Source organism: Balaenoptera ricei, chromosome 13 (assembly GCF_028023285.1).
Source record: "Balaenoptera ricei isolate mBalRic1 chromosome 13, mBalRic1.hap2, whole genome shotgun sequence".
In the NCBI taxonomy this organism is placed as follows: domain Eukaryota; kingdom Metazoa; phylum Chordata; class Mammalia; order Artiodactyla; family Balaenopteridae; genus Balaenoptera; species Balaenoptera ricei.
Genome location: NC_082651.1, coordinates 14,298,662 through 14,319,521, shown reverse-complemented (window position 1 = coordinate 14,319,521; position 20,860 = coordinate 14,298,662). Strand labels below are relative to the sequence as shown.

Here is a 20,860-nt window from a genome sequence, read left to right as displayed (position 1 = left end):
CTCACTGTTGGTGAGGGGATATAAGCACTTACATAGATACATTTAGGGAAAAATTTGTCATAGTTTTTTAAAATTCAAATGAAAAATAGGGGGTTCTATTTGAAGCATTGACCTTGATTGACCATCCTTTCTTCATTTACATCTACTTTCCTTGGCTTCTGGGACACATCAATCTCCTTGTCTTCCTCTCTGCTCATTCATTCTTCTGTGTCTTTTTGGTGGAGTCATCCTCTTCTATCAGTAAGTCACTGAAACCCTGATGGTCCTCAAGGCAGCTTTGATACCCTCTTTTCTCCTCATTTCACATTCTACCTGCTAAGTGGTTTCATCCACAGCTACTGCCTCAGTTAATATTTCATTAACTTCGGAAAATTCACAAACATTATTGCTTCAATTATTTCTTCTGAGCCTTTCTCCTTTTTTTTCTGGTATTCCCACTACACGTTAAGTTACACCTTTTGTCATTGTTGCATAGTTCTTGGATAATCTGTTCTGTCTTTTTCATCCTTCTTTCCTTTTTGCATTTCAGTTTTGAAAGTTTCTATCAATATATCTTCAGGCTCACTGATTCTTTACTTGGTTGTGTCCAGTTTACTTATGAGCCTATCAAAAGCATTCTACATTTCTGTTAAAGTGTTTTTGATTTCTAGCATTTCCTTTTTTTTTTTTTTTAATAAATTTATTTATTTTATTTATTTATTTTTGGCTGCACTGGGTCTTTGTTGCTGCGAGCAGGCTTTCTCTAGTTGCGAGCGGGGGCTACTCTTTGTTGCGGTGCATGGGCTTCTCATTGCGGTGGCTTCTCTTGTTGCAGAGCACGGGTTCTAAGCACGTGGGCTTCTGTAGTTGTGGCACGTGGGCTCAGTAGTTGTGGCTCGCGGGCTCTAGAGCGCAGACTCAGTAGTTGTGGCGCACGGGCTTAGTTGCTCCATGGCATGTGGGATCTTCCCGGACCAGGGCTTGAACCTGTGTCCCCTGCGTTGGCAGGCGGATTCTTAACCACTGCGCCACCAGGGAAGCCCCCTAGCATTTCCTTTTGATCCCTTCTTAGAGTTCCCATCTGTCTGCTTGTATCATCCATCTCTTCTTGCATGGTGTCCACTCTTTCCATTAAAGCCCTTAGCATATTAATCATAGTTACTTTAAAGTGCTGGTCTGATAATTCCAACATCCTTGCCATCAGCCTGGTTCTGATGTTTGTTTTGTTAAAACTGTGTTTTTTGCCTGTCAGCATGCCTTGTAAGTTTTTTTCTTGAAAGCTACATATGATGAATCTGGTTAAAAGAACTGAGGATATGCCTTTAGTGTGTTTATGTTTATTTGGCTAGGAGTTAGGCTGTATTTACTGTTTGCTGTAGCTATATGCGTCAGAGGATAACATTTCCTCCAGAGCCCTCATTTTTGCATCCCTTGTTGTCTTTGGGTTTCCCTAGAGACTCTGTCTTGAAATAGAGTCTGAGCCTTACTGTTCATTTAGCTATAATCCACTGTTATTATACAGGAGCCAGATCGATATGGTGGTAAGGTAGGGATAGGTGAAGTGTTTTATAGTTTATAATTCAATTTTGGTCTATTAGTGAGCCTGTGCTCCTGGTCTGTGACCTGCACAAGTGCTTCTCTGCTGTTTTGTTTGTTTCTTTATGTGAGATAGGAAGTCTAGAGGGGGCTGGAGTTGGGTATTTCCCTTCTCCCAAGTCAGTTAGGCTCTGATAAAATACATAGGGCAGGGGCTTCCCTGGTGGCGCAGTGGTTAAGAATCTGCCTGCCAATGCAGGGTACATGGGTTTGAGCCCTGGTCCGGGAAGATCCCACATGCTGCAGAGCAACTAAGCCCATGCGCCACAACTACTGAGCCCGTGTGCCACAACTACTGAGCCTGCACTCTAGAGCCTGTGAGCCACAACTACTGAAGCCCGTCTGCCACAACTACTGAAGCCTGCGGGCCTAGAGCCCGTGCTCTGCAACAAGAGAAGCCACCGCAACGAGAAGCCCTCGCACCGCAGCGAAGAGTAGCTCCCGCTCACAGCAGAGGAAGACCCAACGCAGCCAGTAAATAACTAACTAACTAACTAACTAAATAAATCTAAAAAAAAAAAAAAATACCTAGGGCAGGATGTCATTATGGGGAACAGAATGATCTGGCTTATTTCACAATGGTTACTTTCCCTCTCCTCCTGTCAGCAGCACGAGAGGACTTTTTTTTCCAACCTGTACTCTGAGAACCTGAAAGAGTTCTTGGAGGTAAAACTCAGCCAAGTGTGGGGACTCCAGAAGTTTTAACTCTCAAACTTGTCCACACTGATCCTCCAGCAATTTGTCAATTACATTTTAGGTTTTTCTACCAGTACTGGCTCCAGTGGCAAGAGTAAACTTTGCTCCTGGTAAACTGTGATTCTTGGTGTTCATCTCTCTTTTCAGTTTTGGAGGCATCAGTTCTCTGATGAATCTAAGAAAAGTTGTTGACTTTCAGTTTGCTCAGCTTTTTCTTAGTGTGAGCATGGAAGTGATAACTTTCAAGCTCTTTGCATGTCAGAAGCCAGAAGTCCCTTAATTAATAGTTCCACACCAGTGACTCATAATTTAAATTTCCAGCCTAGGCTTCTCCTGTGAGCTCCAGAATCATCTGTGCTCCTACCTGAATGTCTGAGGCACCTCAACTCAATGTATTTGAGACCAGATTTATGACACACATGCACCAAATAACAACAGATCTTCTTTCAATTTTCCTCATCTCTGAAACCCTTACCAGCCAGTTGCCCAGGCTACAGACCTAAAACTCATCCTTGATACCTTTCTCCCTTACATCTCTATATCCAATGCCTCACCAAGTCTTGTTGATTTTATTGGGTGGGCCAAAAGTTTCGTTCGTTTTTTTCCGTAAGATGGCTCTAGTAGCACTTAGTTGTCTTTTTTTTTTTTTTTTTTAAGATTTATTTATTGATTAGTTGATTGATTGCTATGTTGGGTCTTCGTTTCTGTGCTAGGGCTTTCTCCAGTTGCGGCAAGCGGGGGCCACTCTTCCTCGCGGTGCGCGGGCCTCTCACTATCGCGGCCTCTCTCGTTGCGGAGCACAGGCTCCAGACGCGCAGGCTCAGCAATTGTGGCTCACGGGCCCAGTTGCTCCGCGGCATGTGGGATCTTCCCAGACCAGGGCTCGAACCCGTGTCCTCTGCATTGGCAGGCAGATTCTCAACCACTGCGCCACCAAGGAAGCCCCACTTAGTTGTCTTTAACTTCATTTGAAACAATTTTGTTAGACTGTATGTGACAACTGTCATATCAGCATGCATCTAAAAAGAGACATCAAAATGGGTGAATTTTTGTGTAGCCATTTTAATATTGAAGACGGAAGAAAAACAAGCAACATTTTCTGCAAATTATGCTTTAGTATTTCAAGAAAGGTAAAAATGCAACCGAAACATGAAAAAAGATTTGTTCAGTGTATGGAGAAGGTGCTGTGACTGATTGAACATGTCAAAAGCGTTGCCAAGTTTCATGCTGGAGATTTCTCCCTGGACGATGCTCCACGGTCGGGTAGACCAGTTGAAGTTGATAGCGATCAAATCGAGACATTGAGAATGATCAATGTTATACCTCGCGGGAGACAGACAACATATTCAAAATATCCAAATCAAGCGCTGAAAATCATTTGCACCAGCTTGGTTATGTTCATCGCTTTGATGTTTGGGTTCCACGTAAGTTAAGCTGAAAAAAACCCACCTTGACTGTATTTCCACCGCGAGTATCTACTGAAACGTAATGAAAACGTTCCTTTTTTGAAACAAATTGTGACGGGGGATGAAAAGTGGATACTGTACAATAATGTGGAATGGGAGAGATCGTGGGGCAAGCGAAATACACCACCACCAACCACACCAAAGGCCGGTCTTCATGCAAAGAAGGTGTTGTGTATATGGTCGGATTGGAAGCTCTATTATGAGCTCCTTCTAGAAAACCAAACAATTAATTCCAACAAGTACTGCTCCCAATTAGACCAACTGAAAGCAGCACTTGACGAAAAGTGTCCAGAATTAGTCAACAGAAAATGCATAATCTTCCATCAGGATAATGCAAGACTGCATGTTTCTTTGATGACCAGGCAGAAACTGTTACAGCTTGACTGGGAAGTTCATCTGCTGTATTCACCAGACATTGCACCTTCAGATTTCCATTTATTTAGGTCTTTACAAAATTCTCTTAATGGAAAAAATTTCAATTTCCTGGAAGACTGTAAAAGGCACCTGGAACAGTTCTTTGCTCAAAAAGGTAAAAAAGTCTTGGGAAGATGGAATTATGAAGTTGCCTGTAAAATGGCAGAAGGTAGTGGAACAAGAGGGTGAATACGTGGTTCAATAAAGTTCTCGGTGAAAATGAAAAACGTGTCTTTTGTTTTTACTTAAAAACCAAAGGCACTTTTTGGCCCACCCAATACTTCCCTGATAACTTTCACAAGAATCCATATGTCTTTCTCTATTGTCACGATCATGGTCCAAGTCACTTGCTTGAACTGCAATGACATCCTACTCTTGTCCGCTTCACTTCTGAAGACCCCTTACCTCAAACAACCCTTCAAAATGCAAATCTGATTATGTCCCACCATACTGCTCCGTGCACCCGCCCAGCCCTGTTCAGCCCCTCCAGCACGCTGGGTCCTCTTGGCCGCAGAGACTTTGTAAGTTCTGCTCCCTCTGTCTGGAATGTGCTTTCCTTCCTCTCACCTGGTCCACTCCCACCCACTTTCTCAGATCTCCATTCAAGCCTCATGCCCTCAGGAAAACCTTTCCTGGTGCCCCAGGCTCGATTACTGACCTTCCTTTTATGCTCACACAACTCCACCCTGCCCCTTCACAGCACTCAGGCCACTTTGTAATTACATATTCATTAGCAAGATTATTTCCTCTCCCACTAGACTATGAAATCCAAGAGAGAAGGGAACAAGTCTATTATACTCACCATTGTATCTCCAGCCCACGGCACAGGGCTTGGCACAAAGTAGCTGCTAAGAAATATTTATTAAATGACTAAATTAAATCTCTCATCCACATTCTGATACCTCTCAGATTTACACAGCTAGCCTGGTCCTCCCTCCTAATCAATCTACAGACTCCAGCTCCTGCTGGAAAGTTCCTCCAGGAGGACCCTCAGACAGCCTCCCCTCTTCTGGAGTGTCCTGATCTGGTGAATGGCACCACCTTTCACCCCACGGCCTTGGGCAGAACCCCGATGTCATCTTGGAGTCTTCCTTCTCCCTCGACCACCAGTTTCCGGAAATCACAAAGTCTGCCCCTTCCTATATCCTACATGTCCCTCAAACCTCCCATTGTTTTCTTCCTCATTATCCCAACCCTATTTCAGATTCCCATCATTTCTTGCTTGCTACAGTAGCTTCCAGAGAGGTCTCTCTAAGAAGATCTTGTCCTTCCAAAAGATTGTCCACAAAGAAGTCGCTTTGAAATACAAATCTGATTCATATCTGTTCTCTTCTATTCTGCCCAGTTCTATTCTACGGAGGCAGGCTTTCACCCACTCCACTGCCCTGCCTGCCTAAATCTCTGCTGTATGTGACCTGCCTCTGAGGACAGCTTCTTTCAGTTCCCATAAGAACCATGGCTTCTGGTTTCCAGACCTCCATTCTGCTTCCACAGCCTCCTTCCTCCTGCCCACACATCTTCCCTCCCTCCCTTCCCTCTTCACCTCACCAGCTCCTACTCAGGTCAGGGGTGGGGCCTCTCCCAGAAATTCCCACAGCACCCCACATGTCTCCCATCGAAGCACTTTGACCCTGCTCTTACACCTTCTTTGCTTCTCCTCCTCCCCTAGAATGAAAGCGCCATCCTTATAGGGACCTTGATTTTAGCCAGGTCTCTGAGTAGGTATAGAAAGTGGTTAGTAAAAATTGCTGAGCAAATGAAGGGTCACTACGTTTGGGAGCATCAGGATGAATTGTGACGCTGCCCTTTTGGAGGAATCTGAGCACGGAAGATGCTGGAAAGGAAGATCATTGCCTCACAAGTGCCAGCCCCACTACTACTTTAGCAATGGCAATAATCCTATTATTAAGACGTGTATGTTCTCCGTAGTTCCTGAATCAAGAAACTGGATACAGCAGGACATCCGGCACACAGCCTGGAAAGGCAGTCGAAGGGGCTGGGATTCTGTGGTTGACATTGTTATGCTGTGTGGCAGCCAGCATCGGCTGCCCGGAAGTTAATCCCATTGAAGGAAGGTTTTTTAAAATCTTTGCTGAAGCAGCAATTCCTTGGCACTTACCACCAGTACGCAAAGAAAGGTGCAGTGTAACAGCTGCTACGGGTGGTTTTTTTTTTTTTTCCTTTCCCAGACCTAGTAAAGGGGGAGACCTTGAAAGTCTTCTAGCTGAAATGAGTGCTGGGAGGCAGCTGATGGGTTGATGATCAAAGACTCCAGGTGTTTGGCTGAGACTTACGTCTCCAGGAGAACACAGGGGAGGTATGAACGCAGAAAGGGGGAAGTGATGTGTGGGAGAGGGGGACGGCTGAGTGCTAAATCCAGGCTAAACATAGCAAAAATTCCTGGGGTTTTTCCCACTTAAAACTGGAGGAGAAAGAGAAATTTTCTACTGTACGGACTGAGTGATGCCACAGGCAGGCAAATGAGGTGTATCATCAATGAAAGTCTTGGGGAAAGGGATGCTCTGTGCCTCAGTTTCCCGACACAGGGAGGAGGGAAAATGTACTTTTCTTTTAAGATCAATAACATAATTATTTCACTTTAAAATAGGAGGAGGGACTTCCTTGGTGGTCCAGTGGTTGACTCCACGCTTCCACTGCAGGGGGCTTGGGTTCGATCCCTGGGGAACTAAGATCCCACATGCCACGTGGCACAGCCAAAAAATAAAAATTAAAAAAAATAAGTAAAATAGGAGGAGACAGACATGAATGGGGTTTAGTTAAGGTGGGAAGAACAATTTATAAAGGGCTTCCGAGGGGACTTGGTGGAAATGGGAAGGGTTACGATGCTCAAGGGACAGCTGCTCCGGAGATGGACCTCTGAGTGGAAGCCTGAAAAGATCTGGGGAGGGACTTCCCTGGTGGTCCAGTGGTTAAGATTCCACGCTTCCACTGCAGGGGTTCGATCCCTGGTCAGGGAACTAAGATTCCACATGCTGCGCAGCGCGGCCAAAAAAAAAAGAAAGAAAAAAGATCTGGGGAATTGAGCTCTCATGGTAGAGGCAATAACTGCAAAGACCCTAAAACAGAAGAGTTTGGAATGCTTGAGGGGCTGCAAAGCAGTAAGTGTCTGGAGCCGAGTAGAGGGGGGGTTACATGGGTAAGGGCGGGAGCTAGTTCACGCAGGGCACAAAAGCACTTTGGAGTTTGCTAGTAATAGAAGTTATCAAAAGGTTCTAAGCAGCAAAGCAGAATCATCATATCTGTTGTTTAAAAGATTACTCTGGGTTCCAAATGGAGAATGAGCTCGGAAAGGTAGGGATGGATGCAACGTGCACAGCAGGGAGTCCGGAGGCGGGGCTGGGAGGCCTCCAGGCGGGATGTGTGGTGATGGCAGAGGAACCGGTGAGAAGTCTGGGCTGCAGACTAATTTTGGATTCTGGAGCCAACAGTCCTCGTTTCGGGCTTGGAGGTGGAGTGCGAGGGAAACAGGAAGCAAAATAAGAGTTAGTAGGTGTTTGGTACATTTATTAAGTGACTCACCCGCTCACTGGAGGCCGTGAATGAGTGAACTTCCCTTTCCTATGAGATCTCCATGGCTCCTGGCAGCCAGCTGTTTGCCAAGATTCCTACTCTGTTTTTTTGTCTGTTTTGTTTTGTTTTTATAAATTTATTTATTTTTATTTTTGGCTGCGTTGGGTCTTCATTGCTGTGCGCGGGCTTTCTCTGGTTGCGGCGAGCAGGGGCTACTCCTCGTTACGGTGCGCGGGCTTCTCACTGCGGTGGCTTCTCTTGTTGCGGAGCACGGGCTCTAGGCGCACGGGCTTCGGTAGTTGTGGCTCGTGGGCTCAGTAGTTGTGGAGCACGGGCTTAGTGGCTCTGCGGTATGTGGGATCTTCCCGGGCCAGGGCTTGAACCCGTGTCCCCTGCATTGGCAGGCGGATTCTTAACCGCTGCGCCACCAGGGAAGCCCATCCTACTCTGTTTTTGCCTTTCTGTAATATGAGGCTAATAATACTCACTCTCCAAGACTGTGGGGCAAACAAATGATGACACTGACCTCAGACCTTCTGAGAAGAAACAAGTGGAGGTTCTGTGAGTGGATGTTGAGGCCCTTCTGGTTGTTACTGTTGGGCAAGCACACAGATTCAATATAAAATAGATGTATTAACCCTCTCAACAGTCCTGTGAAGGAGATACCACTATTATCCACTTTATCCGGAAGACAGAGGCCCACCCAGGGAGTTTGTACAACGGGGCCACGGTCGCAGTGCCTGTGGGTCAGCCCAGGTGGGGGCAGTTGGAGGTGAGCAGTGATGTGATAGGGTGAGTTGGCATCATCTTTGGGGCTGAGAGGGAAGAGGTCCTTGTGCTTGGTAATGCTCCGCTTGCTGATCCCAACCTGGAGCAGAGGCATCCCTGCATTGTGGTTTGCTTAATGCCTTTCAAGAGAGTAAACTGGGGAGGAGGGGACCCCAGCATGCTTGCAGCCTCGAACCTCCTTTTGTTTGTTTGTATTGTTTTGGTTTTTTAGCCACATCTCGGCTTGCGGGATCTTAGTTCCCCGACCAGGGATCGAACCTGCATCCCCTGCAGTGGAAGCGCGGAGTCTTAACCACTGGACCACCAGGGAAATCCCTTGAGCCTCCTTTCAAGTGCGGTGGAGTTGGGGCCGAGAGTCTTGATGCTGATGTTGGCATGGTTGGAAAGCGCCCAGGGCTGGAAGGGCAAGGGTGTAGGGGAACTGACTGTCGTCATGCACCAGGCCTGAGGCCTTGAAGGGAACTCCCCTTGACCTCTTGACCATGGTTGCCCTGTCCCTTCTGTCAGTCCAGAAGCACCACGGTTTTGAATAAGGCCCTGGTATTGTCTCCTCCCAGCAGGAGCACAGGGGAGACACGGGGTGAAGGAGACAGTGGTAGGGCTGCAGCTTCTCAGCCCAGGACAGGGAAACTGCCCGCTGCTCTTCCCAGAGGTGAAGGCACTCTGTCTCCCTTGGAGGAGGCCGGCAGCTGCGTGAGGGAAGCTCAGTCCCTCCCTGTGGATCTTCCCTACCCTGTGTACATCTGTTCTAGGCCCTACCATGCTTGCTAAGGATCTGAGTGGGTCTAGTCATCTTAGCATCCTCAATGCCTAGCACAGGGCCTGATGCCCAAAGGGATTTGCTGAGTCAGTGGATAAATTTCCAAATTTATTTTCAAAGTCCAAGGTTCCAAATCAGCATCTCCAACATCTGGCTTCCCTCGGCCGCTTCAGAGCCTGAGATCTGGGCCTCTGATCTGGCTGCTGGCTGATCCTGTAAAGGAGGACATATCAAGGAAAAGTGACTTCTCTCTGCTTACCTTCCTGTGTCCCTGAAAAGGAGCCCTGGACACAAAAACCAGCCTCAAGGAGTTTACAAATGAAGTGCCTGAAGAGAAGAAGTGGGTGGGAGGCAGGGCAGGAGCCTGGGTTCTAAGCTCAAATCTGCAACCAGCAAGCTGTGTGGCCTTGGGCAAGTCACTTAACCTCTCTGTTTCTCATCTTCAAAATGGAGAGGCATTATAGTAGGTTAAGGGCAGGTAGGCTGTGACATCAGATGGCCTGATTTTGTATCTCAGTTCAACCACTTACCTGCAGCAACCACTTAGATTTTTGACCTTGGCTTAGTTATACAAACTTCCTGGGTCTCAGTATTCTCATTGGTGAAATGAGTAACAGTATCCACTTCATAGAGTTGCTATTTTAAATTTAATATATCTATTTTAGGACTGTGCTTGGCACCCAATAAGAGAGTTATTATTATTGTAATGTTTACCTTTTTTAAAATGATAAAGGACTGTTCTCCAGGCCTCCCAGGGTTTTGGCGATGATCCCCCAACATCATGAATAAAAAGGTAGGGAGGAATTCAGTAGGTATCAGGTCTTTTTTGACCTTTTTTTGTTTTCAAACCTGACAGGAAATTCCTTCTTCTTCCAGCGGTGCCAGCCACCCAGCCACAAGCACAGCTGACTGCTTTCCATGACAAAAGGCAAGGCCACAGGCCCCCAGGTCTCTACCCCAGAAACCAGCAAATCCCTGCCTCAGGAAACCGCCACGGAATTCTTTTTCATGAAAAACCTCAAGGTTTTATCTACTAGAGCAGCTCAAGAAGACTAAAAAACAGTTAGATCCTGAAGATTTAGCCTCTTTGCAAGTTCTAGTAAGTCTCAGAGAGGCAGAGAAGCACAGTGTGGGAGTTTCCTCTGAAGTTCAGTGATGTTCCTTCTTCCGGGGTGGGGGTGGGGGATGGGGGCACCAAAGCTTGGCCCATTTTGCCTGGAGAGCCCTGGGGAGCTGGGGGAGGAGTTGGGGGGGCAAAGGTGCACAGTTTTCAAAGCCTCTGGGCTTCCCGGCTGCCTTTTCCCAGTAAGCTCAAGAAGGAGATGAAGGATGTAAAAGTATCAAGAAGGAAACCTGAAACCTGCTTATTAGTTTTTCAAATTCTCCTTTACCCCTGTCTTATTCTAAAAGGTACACCAGGTCCTAGAAGGTCGAAAGGCAGCTGCTTTAAGTTATACATGTGCCCAAAGGTCCTCAGCCTGGGCTGCACCTTGACACCAGGCCCTAGACTCTGGGAGAACCCCAGAGAAAGAAGGGTGCTAAACTACATGGGGATGGAGGGGGACGTCTATTCCACTGTATTGTCCCAAACAACAGAAAGTGAAATCTAGCTCAGGTCCAGAATTCCTGACCTGATTCCCAGGCAGAAAATGTCACAGATGCAGGAAATGGGTGTCAATTGGAGTGCCGGTGCAGACTTTGACCTGGAAACATCACAGGCACAGGCAGCTTTGTCTCTTTCCCTTTAATCCCAGGCCCAGTGGGAGGCAGTTCCCGGATGGAGACCTGCCCTGGGCACAGCTTCTTTGGTCCCTGGCTCGGCTCGGGGACCGAGCCACCCTGCTGCCCTTTGCGGTTGTTTGGGAGATCAGAAGTGGATTCTTCTCCTCACCTTTGTTCTCATAAATGCCATCGTTCTGGCACTTCATAGCTATCAAACACCCAGATCTAGATGCTTCCAAATACAGGTTAATCACATTCTTTTAATGTATCTTTCTTTCCAAGAAATCCTAAAGTCTGTTCTCCGCACCACCATCCCTATCAAATAATAATAATCCAGATAGTTTAATTTTGTTTGGTCAGAATTATTCCCAGCCGAGGTCTCTATTAATAGAAATAGATGCCAAGAAGGAAGCTACCATAAACATCTACGACAAGCAACTAAAATATGGCAGGAGTCTACCTCCAATGTGACTGGCACACAGGCAGATCTCAGTTCTGAGAAATGCCACAATCGTTGGGCTGCTTCTGCTCACAACTCATTGAAGAGAAAAGCCGTTTCATAGGCCAGAAACTGTCCGGTACCAGAGCCCAGAGGCCTCATCCATTCAGGGCTTCTCTGCTAGCCCCAGAGCCTAGGACTTGGTGTGGGGTGGTGAGGGGGCTCCACTTCCTCATTGGCAAATTGTGGGTGTTGGTCTAGATCAGTGGTTCTCAACCAGGTCTAATTTTGCCCCCCAGGGGACATTTGTCAATGTCTGGAGAAACTTTTGGTTGTCACACATGGCCAGGTCCTGGGGTTGGGGTGGGGAGGGAGCTTCTGGTATCTAATAGGTAGAGACTAGAGATGCTACAAACGTTCTGTGATGTACAGGGCAACCTCTACAATGGGTTACCCCTCTCCAAATATCTATAGTGCTGATGAAACCCTAGGCTAGAAACCTTATCTTTCAGGTTTCTTCTAGCTGGGGCCAAGTTCAAGTTTCCTAGCAATTTCCTTGGAAACGATGGGCTGCCCATGGCCCCCTTGAGGACCACAACATCCAAAGCCAGAGCTCCCCCTGAGGAGTGCTGCCAGCTGGTGGGGGCCTTACAGCACCATTTCTTTCTGGAACACAAATTGTCTGGTGCACTGAAACTTAGTTTAATCTAAATGACAGAACTGTTACTCTGTTAAAAATAAATAAAATGCTCATATGCCTAGAGATCCTCCAGAACTGTTTCATTCCAACCCTTTAGGATGTGTGTAGGTGGAACAAATCCAATTAAAAAAAAAAAAATCAATCGTTCGCTCTCTCAACACACAGAAATCCCTGTAGCAGCCTACATGCCATGCCACTTATAGCTCTATTCCTTTAGGAGAAAGAAGTTAAAGACAGAAAAACAGTAGTGCCTAAAAAGTAGCCATAAGTCATCCCACTTACAGTTTATTTCATGTGATTTCCAGCATGCAGTGTGCTTTTCTGGGGAAAAAAATTTTTGTCCCAGTTCACATTATAAATTAAGTTACAAATATAGAATTGTGTTAGAAAGAGTATTTATAAAAGTCCATACAATTTTTCACATAGAAAAATATCCATAGAAAGTGTTTTTTTTGTACACACAATATGGTGGTAGGTAGTCTCTTTGGTTGTCTTCCTGCATAATATTTAAAAAGTAATGGTGATGTTATTTATACCGCAATAGACTATTTTAAAAAAATAATTTTCTGTATGTATATTTCAAAATTCAAATTTAACAGTAATGCTGTGAGAGTCTCAAAAAAGAATACACAGGGAAAAGTTAAAAATTTTTTACAATGAATCTGTGTTCCTTTTTCTAAAAAAATGAAAATCCCAAACCAGCAACGCTCCCATCAAAGACCAAACAACATGGTACAAAAGCAATTCATAGGACATTATCTTCATCTTAATGCATCGCTATTCCAATAAAATCACCAACTATCTGCATGTTAATTCACACTTTTTGGATAAGTTCAAACAGTGGCTGCACGTTTGCCATGTACAGACATTCTGTTGGGCACCGGCAGGGTGACCATAAAAAACTATTCAAAGAAAGATACCTCTTGAGAAGTAGAAGGGAATGTTAAAAATAAATTACATAAAAAAATTTTTTTGACCACAAATGTCTTATTTTAAAAACTTATAAAAATTCCATTTAAAAACTACTTTCAATAAAATTCAAAAACTTTGTTTCAAAGATGAAAAATCCAGGACATATGCTAAAAGGGATAGGATGCCAATTAATTAGGATGGTCACCCCAGACCTCAGAAATATGGCAGCAGAAGTAAGGCAGAGCTGGTGTCCATCCTCACTGCTCAGAATGTCTCAGGTGATACTGATTTCAACCAGAATCTTTGGTGAGATGAAACCTAGCTCATTCCTACTCTTTAGACACCACGACTGCCTATGCACGTTGGTGCCTTTGTTTTTCAGGAACTAGAACACACTAGAACACGAAGCTTACAAGCACTGACTCTGGAGACAGATCGCCTTAAAACTGGATCCTGGTGAGAGTTCCCTGGTTGCCTAGTGGTTAGGATTTGGCGCTTTCACTGCCGTGGCCTGGGTTCAATCCCTGGTCGGGGAACAGAGGTACCGCAAGCCACACAGCAAGGCCAAAAAACAAAAACAACAACAAAACAAAACAAAAAAACCCTGAAAAACAAAATATACACACACACACACACACACACAAAAACCTCAAAAACTGGATCCTGGGTCCATGACTTACTATCTGTATGGCCTTGGGCAAGTTAACTAACATCTTGGCAGTTCACTGCCCTCATACAGAAAATGAAGGGAAGTAACAATACCTCTCTCCCAAGGTTGTTGTGAGGATTAAATTAGCTAATATATGTCAAGTATCTAGAACAGTGCCTGGCACAGAGGATGTGCTTGGGCAGTTCTATTGCTATTAGTATCTGCCATGTACCTGACACTGAGCATAAACAGAGGTGATTTGTGAGCTGCGTAGAGCTCAAGGATTTGTGGCGCTTCCTAGCACAGTCTTCGAAAAACTCTCAATAGCCACAAAGAAGACAAATGGAGGTTTCCTATAAAAATCCAGGTCTCTGGGCTGCCCTGGTGACGCAGTGGCTGGGAATCTGCCTGCCAATGCAGGGGACGCAGGTTCGGGCCCTGGTCCAGGAGGATCCCACATGCCACGGAGCAACTAAGCCCGTGCTCCACAACTACCGAGCCTGCGCGCCACAACTACTGAAGCCTGCGCACCTAGAGCCCGTGCTCCGCAACAAGAGGAGCCACCACAATGAGAAGCCCGTGCACCGCAACCAAGAGTAGCCCCCGCTCGCCGCAACTAGAGAAAGCCTGCGTGAAGACCCAACGCAGCCAAAAATAAAAATAAATAAATTTATAAAAAAAAAAATTTAAAAAAATAAAATAAAAAAAATCCAGGTCTCTTGACTTTTCTAGAAAAATCAGAATGCTGTCAAGCAGGAGATAAGCAGCTGCCCACAGCAGCCTTCAGCTCGATGGTCCCAACCACTCTCAACTGATTCCAGTGCCAACTGTTATCTTTTTCCGACCCAATGACTCAATTCACTTGTTTTTGTAGCCGGTCCCTGGACCCATTTGAGCCTGTGACCCTGACATACAGTGATGAACAAACACACATGGTCCATGCCCTCACAGGGCTCACGGGTATGATCCCAGAACAGAGTGAGCTGGATTTCTCTCCAGAGAAACCTGTCAAAGTTTGCCGGGTTGTGGAAAGAGTTACCTACTTACTGCATCCACGCTACTCCAAGTGTGGTCAGTGGACCGCAAGCTCAGCCGGGAGCTTCGGAGAAATGCGGAGTCTCAGTTCTTGCCCCGGACCTACTGCCTTGGAATCTGCATTTTCCACAAGATTTCAGGTGTCCATAGTCAAGTCTGGGAAGCGGGGGGTCTATACCTCGGAGCCCTCCCGGGGGTAGATGAGGCTGTTGACCATGCTGAAGTTGTAGAAAGGGGTGGTGAAGGGGCTGCTTGGTCCCCCGCTGGTGCTGGCAGGGAAGGGGCTGTAGTAGGAAGACCTCTGGCTGCTGCCATTGCTGGTGCTGTGACTCAGCTGCAAGGTGTCTGGCGAGGCCTCCGGGACGGAGCTGGGGGGGAACGCGCCGCCCGAGGGCACCTGGGTCCCCTGGATCCCTAGGGGGCGGCCGCCCGGGAGCGCTCGCTGGGTGCTCCCGCTGCTGTTGACACTTAGCGTGGTGCTGAGGCTGCTGAAGAAGCTGTTCAGGCAAGGGGTGGAGGAGAGCACGGACCCTCCCGGGGAGGAGGCGGTACTCTTGGTGCCCTCGGGAGGCTCTGGGGACTGAGAGGGCCTCAGCAACGCCGGGGAGCTGTCTCCTTCCGCCTTCCCACCCACTCCGGACCCCGGGCCCGGGGAGAGCCCTTCTTCTGATTTCGAGGTCCCCACGGCCACCGTAGGGGTGCTGCTGGCTTCCGAGCGGCGCTTTCGCTTCCGACGGAAGTTCCCGTTGTCAAACATTTTCTCACAGTTTGGATCCAGGGTCCAGTAATTACCTTTCCCTATGGAGATGAGAAAGAAAGCTGAGTTAGAGGAGGACGCAGTTCAGGCATCAGATCTGAAAGGGGGCGGGTGGGCAGGCTCTCGTGAAACTCCGACAGAGATGCTCAAACCACTCTGCTGTTTAAATGCATCCTTTTGTGGGAGATGGCACTAACTGAGCCTCATTTATCTATAAAGATAGGGCTAAGAACAGTACACCTCACAGGTTGGCTGTGAGGGTTAAGTGATAGATCTCCGCAAAGTAGCCACACCATAGTGAGAGAGTGAAAAAACAGTATCTGTTATCACTGGTTGAAAGGATGCAATACTTGCGCCCCAAAAAATACTCCACTGGAAAAAGGCAACCTCCAATACCCAACCCTCTGCCTTGCCGAACAAAATCAGGTTATTACTGGGGAATTGACTGGTTTAACAACGCCTTGGATGGCATATATTTGGAATACAAGGAGGCTCCACACCCCTTCCTTGCCTAGGGCAGGAGGCACCCCTGCATCTCTTCCAAGCTTTTCCTCCACCCGGCCAATCTCAGAGATCAGGGCCCCATTTAATGCATGCAATGCTAGTCTTCTGCTTAGAAAATTTCCCTCACTTTTGAGCACAATGGAAGTAAAAAAGATCTATCGTCTTGGAGGATTTCATCTCCCAACAGCTTTTTTCACTTCTGGTAAAAAGAATCTTTGGCATTTGCAAATACTGTAAAGCGCTTATCCTGTAGTGAGTTCTCCGCATGGATAACTTCAGTTACTCCTCACAGCTCTTTGGAGACAGGCAGTATTATGGCCTCCATTTTTCAGGTGGGGAAACTGAGGTGCAGATTGGTCAGCAACCTGCCGTCTTTCCAGGTAGCAATGGTAGGGCCAGGATTTAAGCAGGTTGGCTCTAGACTCAGCATTCTTAACTACTGGCACACACTCCCCCATATCCATTACCTCCACCTCCACCTTTTCTGCAAGTAGTTGCAGAAAAAAAACTTATTCACATATCTACCATCTAAATAACAACATGTGCATCTATCAGGATATTTATGCTGTGTCACCTTGGTACCAAAAGCTTTTTTTTTTTTTTTTTTGGCCACGCCGCGCGGCATGCTGGATCTGAGTTCCCTGGATCAGGGATCAAACCTGTGCCCCTGCAGTGGAAGCTCGTTGTCTTAACCACTGGACCTCCAGGGAAGTCCTAGTACCAAAAGTTTTGATAAGACACTGGCTAGAGATCCTCGACCTTTTTAGAAAGTCGAGGAGTATATATGACAATTGACATGATCATCTCAGGTGATTTAGAAGCCAAATCTGGAAGATGTATCTTCTAGAACTGCATGCTCTGTCCACTACAGTAACCACTAGCCAACGTGGCTGCTGAGCACTTGGAAAGTGGCTAGTCCCAAGTGAGATGTGGTGTAAAACACACACATAGGATTTTGAAGACTTAGTACCAAAAGAATAATGGAAAGTAGCTCACCGATAATTTTTTATATTTGTTATATGTTGAAACGATATTTCAGCTTACTTTAAAAATTAAAAAACATTTTCACCGGCTTCTTTTCACTTTTTTCACGTGGCTACAAGACAATTCACAACCACGTGTGGGTTGTACTGTATTTCAATTGGAAAGCACTGCTCTGGAATGACTTTAGGTACAAATACTCCAGAGCATTCACATAATTTACACAAAATCCTGGATCTCTGTAGAGGGCAGCTGAAACAGTTTTCTCTTCTCTTTTTCCTATCACGACTCTCCCGTCACACCCTTAGTCCTGGGCTCCTTCTGAAAACCTCAGGTAAGATTCTGTTTCTCTCATTTTTGAGCTTTTCTCCACCTCACTCCTCAGGTAAGAGGGAAACCACTAACACGCCATGGTAACACAGCCCTCCTCACCCCCGGGGTTAGATCCGAACGAAGCAAACTGGGGGGGGGGGGGGGTTCATTTTTACATTTCTAAATACATAAGCTTCCCAAACCACAATCTGCAGGACCCAGCTCAAGCTCCCTGATCCCTCGACCCCCGTCTCGCGATGCCCGTGCCACCATCCTCGAATCATCTCTTAAGGTAGGGACAGTACGTGTCCTACGAAGGGCACAGTGAGTCTCTCTGGAACCCGAGGCAGGAGGAAGTACATCTAGGACAGTGTGTTCCAACTCCCGGTCTCTCCCCACCTCTCCCGTGAAATGTAATGGGATTCTCAGCTCATCTGAATATAGCCATCCCTTATCTGAGAGCCCACCCGTGTTCTTATTCCTAATCCACCCCTCTGCAACTCGACCCGCCCTTCCAACGGCCTGATGAACATCACCCAGGGGCGGCTCTCTGCTTGAGGATTCAGGTTCTTTACCTTTATCCCTAACTGGCCAGTCTCTGCGTGTGTGTGTGTGTGTGTGTGTGAGTTGGGGGGGGGGGGGAGGGGTAAGGGACCGGCCGGGAAGCACCTGTCCGCCCTCACCTGGGTCGTCCTCGTCGCGGGGCACCTTCTTGAAGCAGTCGTTCAGCGACAGGTTGTGGCGGATGGAGTTCTGCCAGCCGGCCTTGCTGCGCTGGTAGAAGGGGAAGCTGTCGGCCACGAACTGGTAGATATGGCTGAGCGTGAGCTTGCGCTCGGGCGCGCTCTGGATGGCCATGGCGATGAGCGCCGAGTACGAGTAGGGCGGCCGCACCATCTTCATCAGGTCCTCGCGGCTGGCCATGGACAGCCAGCTCAGCTCCCCGGGCGCCGCGGGCCCGGCGGGCGAGGCGGGCGCTGCGGGCGCGGGCTGCGCGAAGGGCCGCTGCGCGCAGGCGAAGGTGCCGGAGGCGGTCGGCGGCTGCAGGAAGGGCCCGGGCGCGCCCCCGGGGGGCGGCGGCGGCGGCGGGGCGCCCAGGTACGAGGCGGCGGCAGGGGGACCGCCCACGGCCGGCCCATTGAGCCACAGGTAGGGGTTGGCGGCTGCGGCCGGCGGCGCGGCATAGTCGGCCAGACCGTAGGGCGCCCGGGCGGTCGGGGGGGCGCCCGGGGCGGCGGCGGTCGGGGACAGGCCGGGCTGCGAGTACACGCCGAAGTTGTCGCCGCCGTAGAGAGCCATGTCGGCGACCGTCGGCGGGTGCGGCGCGGCGGCGGCGGCGAGGGGCGAGCGGGGCTGATCTCGCCGCTCGGGCGAGAGCATCCCTTTGGGGGCCAACCCTGCGGCCCCGCCTCGGCCCTGGCTGGGCGACCGATGTTCTGGGCGGGGGAGGGTGCGCGCCGAGCGCCGACAGGCCGGCTTCTTATAACCGTCGGCGGCGCGGCTCCTCCCGGGCAGGTCCCGGGGCTGGGCGGCGGCCCTCGGGCCGCGGGTCTCCACGCCCCCGCCACGCCCCACCTGCCCGCGCGTCCTGGCCGAGCGCGCGGAAACCTCGCGCCGCCCGCCGCGCCCGCCCCGCCCCGCTCCACCCCGCCCCTGCAGCCCCTCCTCGCCGGGCCAGGGGAGCCCCGGGGGCCAGGGGAGCCGGGGGAGGCTGGCGCCTGCAGGATTCCAGCGAACCGCTCCCCGTTCCTAACCACCGTGTCCTCCGCACAATAACGAAATAAAATAACGAATATCAAAACAAAGAGAAGATCACCGAGACGGTACTACTGTTTTCTAAAAAGTCTGTAAGTTAACTCTGGGTGGCCGCTCAGGCCACCTGCCTAGCCCCCTTTGGTATTTCGACCTGGAGCTACACCTTTTGTCATCGAGTTGCCGGATTCACGTCCGGTCTCGACCGATCGGCTCACAGTCGAAAATAATAGACGTGATTTACAAGTCTTTGGGGTATACGAAAGATATTAAGGAGCACCCTTGGTGTGTCCCCTTCTCCTGGGGAATTCTTTGAAGGGAGGGACTGAAATCGGTTTTTAATTTCTCTAACCACGTCTCTAAACATAACGATAGGTTCGTTCACATTTGGGAAACATGTTCATTTAGGTCAGGTTTGCGCAGTCTTTTGGTGTGATTTGTTGTCTTTCAAAACAGAAGGGTGAACGTTTTCAAAGACATTTAAATAAGGAGGTTCGGAATTAGCATTTTAAAGCCAACTGTAATTTAAACTGTGCAAGAAGCGCTTATTTACAAAAACGGTCTTCACGAATTACGGTAGAAGACTTGCCCTCTACTTTTGTAAGTTTTCAAATGCGGCTCCTGCCCGGAAAAACAAACAAAACCAGTGAAATACTGTGTGGACCCCACGTGCCACGCGATCATTACTTACTGGCCCCGAACAACGATTTTAAAAAAAACTGTTTCTTTTACAATTAAAACGATTCCTAAATATGTTCTTAAGAAGTGACCGGTCTGAGATTCTCGTTTAAGGGAGAGGGGGGGGAAAAGATTTTTTTCTATTAGCCAATTGCAGACTGACAGTTCAGAATATTTAATAATTCGGAAACCCCTCCCCACCACCACCCCGCATTTATTTTCAGGACAAAGTTAGTTATATACTTTCAGGAAAATGATCGTCTTCTGTTACCTCACTTCGTAAAAAATGAAATCCAGAGACATTTAACGAGCAAATTTTGGTTCCTAAAATGCAAATCACACTTCAGATGTAACATTTTTCTCGTCTTTTGTGAAACCGGAAAGGAATTCTTGTCACGCAATTTCTTTCAGTCTCCTTGCAGATGATATAGAATGGAATAGTGTTTGCCTTAGTTGTATTTTGAGTTAGGTTTCCTAGTTTAGATAAGCACCGCACCGTGCTTTTGTTTTCCTTCCCAGATAGCCCAAACGAAGCTGTTTTGTTTTGCTATTTCTCTTGCGATGTTAATAAGGATGACAGCTATAAGGAAGGAAATTGGAAAACGATTTTTAATAAGTTATAATGCCCCAATTTAATAATTTTTAGTAAATTTAAAATTTAAACTAAAAAGAGAAAGTCCACAAGAAGAGCTGGCAAACTAGATGGCAATAAATTAGGAAAAATTTGAAATCATCTCCCCGTTAGTAATTGATGTCCTTAAGAATATAATATAATGCCTTCCCTTATTTTTTAGCAAATTGCTTACCCATATATACTTTGCAGTCTTGAAGTTTTTGTTTTTGTTTTTTAGTTTAACTCTTAACCCTATACTCCAAATTATTCTGAGTGAGACACCATGATTGAAGATTATTGTTTCTTGTTTGGGTTAAAGGTTCAGCCCAGTAGAGATATTTTGTTCCTTGACTATGCATTATCTTTTGCGGACTTTAATTTTATTTAAAAATCATGGAGCCACCTAGCGTCTCCTTGCCTTTGTTACAGCATTTATCCAGATAGGGATCTGTGAGGTGGACACCCCCTCTAGGGGTTTGGAAGTTATACTCTTTTCTATCTATTTTTAAATCACATATTAATTAGATAAGCTTAAAACTATCATTGGTCATAATCTGAGTTTTTAATTCAAAGTT

The 20,860-nt window shown here is 47.4% G+C and overlaps 1 protein-coding gene across 1 annotated transcript; it reads right to left on the bottom strand.

Annotated features, from left to right (window-relative positions):
* Positions 1 to 14,860: 14,860 nt before the first annotated feature.
* On the bottom strand, positions 14,861 to 18,622 carry FOXI3 (forkhead box I3). Its single transcript, XM_059942839.1, has 2 exons — positions 17,926 to 18,622; positions 14,861 to 15,486 (listed from the first exon to the last, which is right to left on the bottom strand). The coding sequence occupies exons 1-2, from the start codon at positions 18,620 to 18,622 to the stop codon at positions 14,861 to 14,863; spliced, it is 1,323 nt and encodes a 440-aa protein (XP_059798822.1).
* Positions 18,623 to 20,860: the final 2,238 nt, after the last annotated feature.

Coding starts and splice junctions, on each gene's coding strand:
- FOXI3 (XM_059942839.1), bottom strand. CDS start 18,622: ATGCTCTCGCCCGAGCGGCGAGATCAGCCCCGCTCGCCCCTCGCCGCC. Junction 15,487..17,925: donor CCGCGACGAGGACGACCCAG/GTGAGGGCGGAC, acceptor TCATCTCCATAG/GGAAAGGTAATTACTGGACC.